The 12,933-nt window shown below is 51.1% G+C and overlaps 1 protein-coding gene across 1 annotated transcript in view; it reads right to left on the bottom strand.

Annotated features, from left to right (window-relative positions):
* LOC136697514 (Fc receptor-like protein 5) overlaps positions 1-12,933 on the bottom strand; it is a 46,067-nt gene that overhangs the window by 11,658 nt on the left and 21,476 nt on the right. The window contains exons 8-12 of the mRNA XM_066672669.1: positions 3,960-4,232; positions 3,229-3,501; positions 2,568-2,849; positions 2,092-2,364; positions 745-1,026 (exon numbers count right to left, since the gene is read on the bottom strand). Of these exons, the coding sequence (XP_066528766.1) occupies positions 745-1,026; positions 2,092-2,364; positions 2,568-2,849; positions 3,229-3,501; positions 3,960-4,232 (1,383 nt within the window). The remainder of the gene's footprint in view (positions 1-744; positions 1,027-2,091; positions 2,365-2,567; positions 2,850-3,228; positions 3,502-3,959; positions 4,233-12,933) is intronic.

Genomic DNA, 12,933 nt, shown 5'->3' with positions numbered 1-12,933 from the left:
GTCTGCGTGGGTTTCCTCCAGGTGACTGTCTGTGAGGAGTGTGGTGTGTTCTCCCTGTGTCTGCGTGGGTTTCCTCCGGGTGACTGTCTGTGAGGAGTGTGGTGTGTTCTCCCTGTGTCTGCGTGGGTTTCCTCCGGGTGACTGTCTGTGAGGAGTGTGGTGTGTTCTCCCTGTGTCTGCGTGGGTTTCCTCCGGGTGACTGTCTGTGAGGAGTGTGGTGTGTTCTCCCTGTGTCTGCGTGGGTTTCCTCCGGGTGCTCCGGTTTCCTCCTATGCTCCAAAGACACACGTTGGTAGGTGGATTGGCGACTCAAATCTGTCCATAGGTGTGAGTGTGTGTGTGTGTGTGTTGCCCTGTGAAGGACTGGCGCCCCCTCCAGGGTGTATTCCCGCCTTGCGCCCAATGATTCCAGGTAGGCTCTGGACCCACCACGACCCTGAACTGGATAAGGGTTACAGATAATGAGTGAATGAATGAATACAATTTGCTAAATTTTCACTTTGTAATTGTGGGGAACTGTGTGTAGAATTATGAGGGATATAATGAATTCACTCCATTTTGGAATAAGGCTGTAACAACAATGGAGAAAAAGTGCAGTGATGTGACAACTTTCCGGACGCACAGTAGGTCTAAAGAAATAGAGAGCAGTCGATCTATTTAATTACCCCTTCATTAATAATAATAAGAAGAAGAATTTAGCTTCCAAATATTTCATATCGTAAACCAGAGGTAAACAGACCTTACCTTTGACAGTTAAAGTGTGACTGGAGGGAGATGGAAACTGAAGGCCTCCTCGTTTCACATTACACGAGTATGTGCCTGTGTGCTGAGTCTGTGCAGAGAGGATGGTGTAACCTGATTTCTTTGTGTCACTGTTTAATGTTTTGGATTTGTCTTGGCCTAGGTACCAGTGGTATTCCCAGTCAGAAGATGGTTCCTGGACTCCACAGGTAAGTGTGACCTGCTCTCCAGTGTAGATAACTTGGACAGGGGGGTCTTGGCTCAGAAGTAGAGTCGGTTCGGCTGCTGCAAAAGTGACGTCGAAGAAAAACGTTACCATCAACTAAGAGTATGTTCTTAACTTAAATAAAACTGAAAACAGAAGCTAATCCAGACACTTGGACACATGCTGTAAAACTGAACGTCCTTGTTCTAAAGAGGGGCTAATTACAGAGAAATAAGAACAGACTTCCCCCATGTGACACTACATTACAATGCACAGCGTATACAACACATTGTGTAGATGTAACTCAGCCTTGTAGTGAAATGCAAGTTCATATCATTATTTGAGATTTAACTGAATAATGAATAAAACAACACCATGTTGCTCTCTTTCTCGATATATATCCTTTTCTTACGGGGGGGCCAGGGTTAGAGGACAGGGCTTGGTGCCAGAAAGTTGTTGGTTTGATTCTCGTGACCAAACATTCATGGCTGAACTGCCCTTGAGCGTTTACCTTTGTGTTCAAAATAATAGTATTGTGTTTAAAACATGAGTAAAGCTGAGAATCCTTAGAATAGTTATCATTTCCATGCACTGGGTACAATGCACATTATATTCTACTTTGATTGAAACGTTGATTGAAGAGGGGAGACCGTATAAACAGTGTCTGGAACGACCCATTCTTTTAAGTTGAACTCCACACTGCTATTATTTTGAACACACCCCTTTGACAATTAATTGTTCAGTTACTCAGACCAGGAGCATGTGTCTCAGGAATGTTGAGCCTGTTGGTTTTCTATGACACTACTTCATCCACTGGTAAATTATTTGTCATGCAGTACTATAAATTCTACCAAAAACAGTGATTGATCTGGTTAGTCATGTTGAACTGCTATTATTTTAAACATAACTCTAGATATATTTATATGTTCCAACGTATCGCCATAAAAATGAACCTGATTTCATTTACAACTTAAAATAACAGAATCTATGACACGACGCCTGAAGAAGGAAGTTCAAACCAATGACAGTGAAATGATCCGTGATGAAATACCAAAGCTGGAAATGACTTTAGGAACTTCGTGTTAAAACATTTAGGGCTTTAATAAATACTTCACAAAGTTGATACAGGTTTCATAAAAACTCACCGTAAACAGTCAGTGAATATTCTGTGCTCTTTCTGATTGTCTGTTTTCTGTTCTGAAGCTCTGTCTGACAGATGTAACGTCCATCATCTGTTGGTTTTAAGGTCTGGATTGACAGGACGTCTTTATTTTCCCCAGGAATTTGTGCAGAGTTTCTGAACCAGGTATAGATCCAGCCTGAGGTTTTGTCTGGATTCACACATTTCAGAGTCACTTTTTCACCAGGGAAGGCCTGTTTCCACCCAGACGTCTGAGTCACTTGTGGAACAGGGGGCTCTACAAGAGAAGGACACGTTTATTTGTTTAATGAAGAAGTTGCCAATGGATCGTTCATTCATTCAAATTACTTTTGTTTGAAGTAGGTCTAAAGAAATAGAGAGCAGTCGATCTGTTTAATTACCCCTTCATTAATAATAATATTAAGAAGAATTTAGCTTCCAAATATTTCATATCGTAACCCAGAGGTAAACAGACCTTACCTTTGACAGTTAAAGTGTGACTGGAGGGAGATGGAAACTGAAGGCCTCCTCGTTTCACATTACACGAGTATGTGCCTGTGTGCTGAGTCTGTGCAGAGAGGATGGTGTAACCTGATTTCTTTGTGTCACTGTTTAATGTTTTGGATTTGTCTTGGCCTAGGTACCAGTGGTATTCCCAGTCAGAAGATGGTTCCTGAACTCCACAGGTAAGTGTGACCTGCTCTCCAGTGTAGATAACTTGGACAGGGGGGTCTTGGCTCAGAAGTAGAGTCGGTTCGGCTGCTGCAAAAGTGACGTCGAAGAAAAACATTACCATCAACTAAGAGTATGTTCTTTACTTAAATAAAACTGAACAACAGAAGCTAATCCAGACACTTGGACACATGCTGTAAAACTGAACATCCTTGTTCTTTAATCGGGGGGCAGCCGTGGCCTAAAGTTTAGAGGAGAGGGTTTGGAGCCAGAAGATTATTGGTTTGATTCCTGTGACCAAACAGCCATTGACTGAAGTGCCCTTGAGCGCAGATATATTTATATTTTCCAACATATCGCCATAAAAATGAACCTGATTTCATTTACAACTTTAACATACTTAAGAATTACTTTAAAAAATAACAGAATCTATGACACGACGCCTGATACAGGTTTCATAAAAACTCACCATAAACAGTCAGTGAATATTCTGTGCTCTTTCTGATTGTCTGTTTTCTGCTCGGAAGCTCTGTCTGACAGATGTAACGTCCATCATCTGTTGGTTTTAAGGTCTGGATTGACAGGACGTCTTTATTTTCCCCAGGAATTTGTGCAGAATTCCTGAGCCAGGTATAGATCCAGCCTGAGGTTTTGTCTGGATTCTCACATTTCAGAGTCACTTTTTCACCAGGGAAGGCCTGTTTCCACCCAGACGTCTGAGTCACTTGTGGAACAGGGGGCTCTACAAGAGAAGGACACGTTTTTTTATTGAAAAGATTGATATGGCTCTCCAACCTCCACCTACCAACACATGTTCTTGGACTGTGAAAGGAAAGTGGACCATGGGGATAACCCCAAACTCCTGACAGTGACCCGATGGATCAAACAAACAAACCCAGAACCCTGCAGCTGTGTGGCAGTGACACTACCAATAGCACCACTGTTCTGCCCTAACAGCCCTCTTATTAAGACCAATAGATATATACATTTCTTGTTACTCTACTAAACCCAGCTGGACCAGATATCAGGCCAAAATAAAACAACTAATCTCACTTACAACTTTAATACGTTTATATGTTCTATATAGAAAAAATAAGAAGACAATATCAAGATGAAAATTCAAATATATTTGACAATAAAATTACATTAAAATTAGTGTGGTCTTTGTACAATGTCTTACAATGTTTTCAGAAAACTTACCCTTAACAGTCAGTGAATATTCTGTGCTCTTTCTGATTGTCTGTGGTCTGTTTTGAAGCTCTGTCTGACAGATGTAACGTACATTATCTTCTGGTTTTAAGGCCTGGATTGACAGGTCCTCTTTATTTTCCCCAGATATTTGTGCTGAATTTTTGAACCAGGTATAGATCCAGCCTGAGGTTTTGTCTGGATTCTCACATTTCAGAGTCACTTTTTCACCAACAAAGACCTCTTCCCATGTAAAAGTCTTAATCACTTTAGGTGTAGGAGGTTCTGGAAAAGAAAGAAACAATTTGTTTTATACTGCTGCAACATTACTAATGAATGTCTTATTTACAAGAACAAATAAGAGAAACTCCTCACAGACAGTCACCCGGAGGAAACCCACGCAGACACAGAGAGAACACACCTCACTCCTCACAGACAGTCACCCGGACGAAAACCCACGCAGACACAAAGAGAACACACCACACTCCTCACAGACAGTCACCCGGAGGAAACCCACGCAGACACAGGGAGAACACACCACACTCCTCACAGACAGTGACCCGGAGGAAACCCACGCAGACACAAGGAGAACACACCACACTCCTCACAGACAGTCACCCGGAGGAAACCCACGCAGACACAGAGAGAACACACCACACTCCTCACAGACAGTCACCCGGAGGAAACCCACGCAGACACAGGGAGAACACACCACACTCCTCACAGACAGTCACCCGGACGAAAACCCACGCAGACACAAAGAGAACACACCACACTCCTCACAGACAGTCACCCGGAGGAAACCCACGCAGACACAGGGAGAACACACCACACTCCTCACAGACAGTGACCCGGAGGAAACCCACGCAGACACAAGGAGAACACACCACACTCCTCACAGACAGTCACCCGGAGGAAACCCACGCAGACACAGAGAGAACACACCACACTCCTCACAGACAGTCACCCGGAGGAAACCCACGCAGACACAGGGAGAACACACCACACTCCTCACAGACAGTCACCCGGAGGAAACCCACGCAGACACAGAGAGAACACACCACACTCCTCACAGACAGTCACCCGGAGGAAACCCACGCAGACACAGGGAGAACACACCACACTCCTCACAGACAGTCACCCAGAGGAAACTCACGCAGACACAGGGAGAACACACCACACTCCTCACAGACAGTCACCCGGAGGAAACCCACACAGACACAGGGAGAACACACCACACTCCTCATAGACAGTCACCCGGAGGAAACTCACGCAGACACAGGGAGAACACACCACACTCCTCACAGACAGTCACCCGGAGGAAACCCACACAGACACAGGGAGAACACACCACACTCCTCACAGACAGTCACCCGGAGGAAACTCACGCAGACACAGGGAGAACACACCACACTCCTCATAGACAGTCACCCAGAGGAAACCCACGCAGACACAGGGAGAACACACCACACTCCTCACAGACAGTCACCCGGAGGAAACCCACGCAGACACAGAGAGAACACACCACACTCCTCACAGACAGTCACCCGGAGGAAACCCACGCAGACACAGAGAGAACACACCACACTCCTCACAGACAGTCACCCGGAGGAAACCCACGCAGACACAGAGAGAACATACCACACTCCTCACAGACAGTCACCCGGAGGAAACCCACGCAGACACAGAGAGAACACACCACACTCCTCACAGACAGTCACCCGGAGGAAACCCACGCAGACACAGAGAGAACACACCACACTCCTCAAAGACAGTCACTCAGAGGAGACCCATGCCGACACAGAGAGAACACACCACACTCCTCACAGACAGTCACCCGGAGGAAACCCACGCAGACACAAGGAGAACACACCACACTCCTCAAAGACAGTCACTCAGAGGAGACCCACGCAGACACAGAGAACACACCACACTCCGCACAGACAGTCACCCGGAGGAAACCCAAGCAGACACAGGGAGAACACACCACACTCCTCAAAGACAGTCACTCAGAGGAGACCCACGCAGACACAGAGAGAACACACCACACTCCTCACAGACAGTCACCCGGAGGAAACCCACGCAGACACAGGGAGAACACACCACACTCCTCACAGACAGTCACCCGGAGGAAACCCACGCAGACACAGAGAGAACACACCACACTCCTCAAAGACAGTCACTCAGAGGAGACCCACGCAGACACAGAGAGAACACACCGCACTCCTCACAGACAGTCACCCGGAGGAAACCCACGCAGACACAGAGAGAACACACCATACTCCTCACAGACAGTCACCCGGAGGAAACACACGCAGACACAGAGAGAACACACCACAATCCTCACAGACAGTCACCCGGAGGAAACCCACGCAGACACAGAGAGAACACACCACACTCCTCACAGATAGTCACCCGGAGGAAACCCACGCAGACACAGAGAGAACACACCACACTCCTCAAAGACAGTCACTCAGAGGAGACCCACGCAGACACAGAGAGAACACACCACACTCCTCACAGACAGTCACCCGGAGGAAACCCACGCAGACACAGAGAGAACACACCACACTCCTCAAAGACAGTCACTCGGAGGAGACCCACGCAGACACAGAGAGAACACACCCCACTCCTCACAGACAGTCACCCGGAGGAAACTCACGCAGACACAGGGAGAACACACCACACTCCTCACAGACAGTCACCCGGAGGAAACTCACGCAGACACAGGGAGAACACACCACACTCCTCATAGACAGTCACCCAGAGGAAACCCACGCAGACACAGGGAGAACACACCACACTCCTCACAGACAGTCACCCGGAGGAAACCCACGCAGACACAGGGAGAACACACCACACTCCTCACAGACAGTCACCCGGAGGAAACCCACGCAGACACAGGGAGAACACACCACACTCCTCACAGACAGTCACCCGGAGGAAACACACGCAGACACAGAGAGAACACACCACACTCCTCACAGACAGTCACCCGGAGGAAACCCACGCAGACACAGAGAGATCACACCACACTCCTCACAGACAGTCACCCGGAGGAAACTCACGCAGACACAGGGAGAACACACCACACTCCTCATAGACAGTCACCGGAGGAAACCCATGCAGACACAGGGAGAACACACCACACTCCTCACAGACAGTCACCCGGAGGAAACTCACGCAGACACAGGGAGAACACACCACACTCCTCACAGACAGTCACCCGGAGGAAACCCACGCAGACACAGAGAGAACACACCACACTCCTCAAAGACAGTCACTCAGAGGAGACCCACGCAGACACAGAGAGAACACACCACACTCCTCACAGACAGTCACCCGGAGGAAACACACGCAGACACAGAGAGAACACACCACACTCCTCACAGACAGTCACCCGGAGGAAACCCACGCAGACACAGAGAGAACACACCACACTCCTCACAGATAGTCACCCGGAGGAAACCCACGCAGACACAGAGAGAACACACCACACTCCTCAAAGACAGTCACTCAGAGGAGACCCACGCAGACACAGGGAGAACACACCACACTCCTCACAGACAGTCACCCGGAGGAAACCCACGCAGACACAGAGAGAACACACCACACTCCTCAAAGACAGTCACTCGGAGGAGACCCACGCAGACACAGAGAGAACACACCCCAATCCTCACAGACAGTCACCCGGAGGAAACTCACGCAGACACAGGGAGAACACACCACACTCCTCACAGACAGTCACCCGGAGGAAACTCACGCAGACACAGGGAGAACACACCACACTCCTCATAGACAGTCACCCAGAGGAAACCCACGCAGACACAGGGAGAACACACCACACTCCTCACAGACAGTCACCCGGAGGAAACCCACGCAGACACAGGGAGAACACACCACACTCCTCAAAGACAGTCACTCGGAGGAAACCCACGCAGACACAGAGAGAAAACACCCCACTCCTCACAGACAGTCACCCGGAGGAAACCCACGCAGACACAGGGAGAACACACCACACTCCTCACAGATAGTCACCCGGAGGAAACCCACGCAGACACAAGGAGAACACACCACACTCCTCACAGACAGTCACCCGGAGGAAACCCACGCAGACACAGAGAGAACACACCACACTCCTCAAAGACAGTCACTCAGAGGAGACCCATGCCGACACAGAGAGAACACACCACACTCCTCACAGACAGTCACCCGGAGGAAACCCACGCAGACACAAGGAGAACACACCACACTCCTCACAAACAGTCACCCGGAGGAAACCCACGCAGACACAGGGAGAACACACCACACTCCTCAAAGACAGTCACTCGGAGGAGACCCACGCAGACACAGAGAGAACACACCCCACTCCTCACAGACAGTCACCCGGAGGAAACCCACGCAGACACAGGGAGAACACACCACACTCCTCACAGACAGTCACCCGGAGGAAACTCACGCAGACACAGGGAGAACACACCACACTCCTCATAGACAGTCACCCAGAGGAAACCCACGCAGACACAGGGAGAACACACCACACTCCTCACAGACAGTCACCCGGAGGAAACCCACGCAGACACAGGGAGAACACACCACACTCCTCACAGACAGTCACCCGGAGGAAACCCACGCAGACACAGGGAGAACACACCACACTCCTCACAGACAGTCACCCGGAGGAAACACACGCAGACACAGAGAGAACACACCACACTCCTCACAGACAGTCACCCGGAGGAAACACACGCAGACACAGAGAGAACACACCACACTCCTCACAGACAGTCACCCGGAGGAAACCCACGCAGACACAGAGAGAACACACCACACTCCTCACAGACAGTCACCCAGAGGAAACCCACGCAGACACAGAGAGAACACACCACACTCCTCACAGATAGTCACCCGGAGGAAACCCACGCAGACACAAGTAGAACACACCACACTCCTCACAGACAGTCACCCGGAGGAAACCCACGCAGACACAGAGAGAACACACCACACTCCTTAAAGACAGTCACTCAGAGGAGACCCACGCAGACACAGAGAACACACCACACTCCGCACAGACAGTCACCCGGAGGAAACCCACGCAGACACAGGGAGAACACACCACACTCCTCACAGATAGTCACCCGGAGGAGACCCACGCAGACACAGAGAGAACACACCACACTCCTCACAGACAGTCACCCGGAGGAAACCCACGCAGACACAGAGAGAACACACCACACTCCTCACAGACAGTCACCTGGAGGAAACCCACGCAGACACAGGGAGAACACACCACACTCCTCACAGACAGTCACCCGGAGGAAACCCACGCAGACACAGGGAGAACACACCACACTCCTCACAGACAGTCACCCGGAGGAAACCCACGCAGACACAGAGAGAACACACCACACTCCTCAAAGACAGTCACTCAGAGGAGACCCACGCAGACACAGAGAGAACACACCACACTCCTCACAGACAGTCACCCGGAGGAAACCCACGCAGACACAGAGAGAACACACCACACTCCTCAAAGACAGTCACTCAGAGGAGACCCACGCAGACACAGAGAGAACACACCACACTCCTCACAGACAGTCACCCGGAGGAAACCCACGCAGACACAGGGAGAACACACCACACTCCTCACAGACAGTCACCCGGAGGAAACTCACGCAGACACAGGGAGAACACACCACACTCCTCATAGACAGTCACCCGGAGGAAACCCACGCAGACACAGGGAGAACACACCACACTCCTCACAGACAGTCACCCGGAGGAAACCCACGCTGACACAGAGAGAACACATCACACTCCTCAAAGACAGTCACTCAGAGGAGACCCACGCAGACACAGAGAGAACACACCACACTCCTCACAGACAGTCACGCGGAGGAAACCCACGCAGACACAGAGAGAACACACCACACTCCTCACAGACAGTCACGCGGAGGAAACCCACGCAGACACAGAGAGAACACACCACACTCCTCACAGATAGTCACCCGGAGGAAACCCACGCAGACACAGAGACAACACACCACACTCCTCAAAGACAGTCACTCAGAGGAGACCCACGCAGACACAGAGAGAACACACCACACTCCTCACAGACAGTCACCCAGAGGAAACCCACGCAGACACAGAGAGAACACACCACACTCCTCACAGATAGTCACCCGGAGGAAACCCACGCAGACACAAGGAGAACACACCACACTCCTCACAGACAGTCACCCGGAGGAAACCCACACAGACACAGAGAGAACACACCACACTCCTCAAAGACAGTCACTCAGAGGAGACCCACGCAGACACAGAGAACACACCACACTCCTCACAGACAGTCACCCGGAGGAAACCCACGCAGACACAGGGAGAACACACCACACTCCTCAAAGACAGTCACTCAGAGGAGACCCACGCAGACACAGAGAGAACACACCACACTCCTCACAGACAGTCACCCGGAGGAAACCCACGCAGACACAGAGAGAACACACCACACTCCTCAAAGACAGTCACTCAGAGGAGACCCACGCAGACACAGAGAACACACCACACTCCTCACAGACAGTCACCCGGAGGAAACCCACGCAGACACAGGGAGAACACACCACACTCCTCAAAGACAGTCACTCAGAGGAGACCCACGCAGACACAGAGAACACACCACACTCCTCACAGACAGTCACCCGGAGGAAACCCACGCAGACACAGGGAGAACACACCACACTCCTCAAAGACAGTCACTCAGAGGAGACCCACGCAGACACAGAGAGAACACACCACACTCCTCACAGACAGTCACCCGGAGGAAACCCACGCAGACACAGAGAGAACACACCACACTCCTCAAAGACAGTCACTCAGAGGAGACCCACGCAGACACAGAGAGAACACACCACACTCCACACAGACAGTCACCCGGAGGAAACCCATGCAGACACAGGGAGAACACACCACACTCCTCACAGACAGTCACCCGGAGGAAACTCACGCAGACACAGGGAGAACACACCACACTCCTCATAGACAGTCACCCGGAGGAAACCCACGCAGACACAGGGAGAACACACCACACTCCTCACAGACAGTCACCTGGAGGAAACTCACGCAGACACAGGGAGAACACACCACACTCCTCACAGACAGTCACCCGGAGGAAACTCACGCAGACACAGGGAGAACACACCACACTCCTCACAGACAGTCACCTGGAGGAAACCCACGCAGACACAGGGAGAACACACCACACTCCTCACAGACAGTCACCCGGAGGAAACCCACGCAGACACAGGGAGAACACACCACACTCCTCACAGACAGTCACCCGGAGGAAACCCACGCAGACACAGAGAGAACACACCACACTCCTCAAAGACAGTCACTCAGAGGAGACCCACGCAGACACAGAGAGAACACACCACACTCCTCACAGACAGTCACCCGGAGGAAACCCACGCAGACACAGAGAGAACACACCACACTCCTCAAAGACAGTCACTCAGAGGAGACCCACGCAGACACAGAGAGAACACACCACACTCCTCACAGACAGTCACCCGGAGGAAACCCACGCAGACACAGGGAGAACACACCACACTCCTCACAGACAGTCACCCGGAGGAAACTCACGCAGACACAGGGAGAACACACCACACTCCTCATAGACAGTCACCCGGAGGAAACCCACGCAGACACAGGGAGAACACACCACACTCCTCACAGACAGTCACCCGGAGGAAACCCACGCAGACACAGAGAGAACACATCACACTCCTCAAAGACAGTCACTCAGAGGAGACCCACGCAGACACAGAGAGAACACACCACACTCCTCACAGACAGTCACGCGGAGGAAACCCACGCAGACACAGAGAGAACACACCACACTCCTCACAGACAGTCACGCGGAGGAAACCCACGCAGACACAGAGAGAACACACCACACTCCTCACAGATAGTCACCCGGAGGAAACCCACGCAGACACAGAGACAACACACCACACTCCTCAAAGACAGTCACTCAGAGGAGACCCACGCAGACACAGAGAGAACACACCACACTCCTCACAGACAGTCACCCAGAGGAAACCCACGCAGACACAGAGAGAACACACCACACTCCTCACAGATAGTCACCCGGAGGAAACCCACGCAGACACAAGGAGAACACACCACACTCCTCACAGACAGTCACCCGGAGGAAACCCACACAGACACAGAGAGAACACACCACACTCCTCAAAGACAGTCACTCAGAGGAGACCCACGCAGACACAGAGAACACACCACACTCCTCACAGACAGTCACCCGGAGGAAACCCACGCAGACACAGAGAGAACACACCACACTCCTCAAAGACAGTCACTCAGAGGAGACCCACGCAGACACAGAGAGAACACACCACACTCCTCACAGACAGTCACCTGGAGGAAACTCACGCAGACACAGGGAGAACACACCACACTCCTCATAGACAGTCACCCGTAGGAAACCCACGCAGACACAGGGAGAACACACCACACTCCTCACAGACAGTCACCCGGAGGAAACTCACGCAGACACAGGGAGAACACACCACACTCCTCACAGACAGTCACCTGGAGGAAACCCACGCAGACACAGAGAGAACACACCACACTCCTCAAAGACAGTCACTCAGAGGAGACCCACGCAGACACAGAGAGAACACACCACACTCCTCACAGACAGTCACCCGGAGGAAACCCACGCAGACACAGAGAGAACACACCACACTCCTCACAGATAGTCACCCGGAGGAAACCCACGCAGACACAGAGAGAACACACCACACTCCTCAAAGACAGTCACTCAGAGGAGACCCACGCAGACACAGAGAGAACACACCCCACTCCTCACAGACAGTCACCCGGAGGAAACTCACGCAGACACAGGGAGAACACACCACACTCCTCACAGACAGTCACCCGGAGGAAACTCACGCAGACACAGGGA

Source organism: Hoplias malabaricus, chromosome 5, assembly GCF_029633855.1.
Source record: "Hoplias malabaricus isolate fHopMal1 chromosome 5, fHopMal1.hap1, whole genome shotgun sequence".
NCBI classification, from domain to species: Eukaryota; Metazoa; Chordata; class Actinopteri; order Characiformes; family Erythrinidae; genus Hoplias; species Hoplias malabaricus.
Note: the sequence above shows the minus strand (reverse complement) of the source record. Positions and strands in the feature narration are given on the sequence as shown.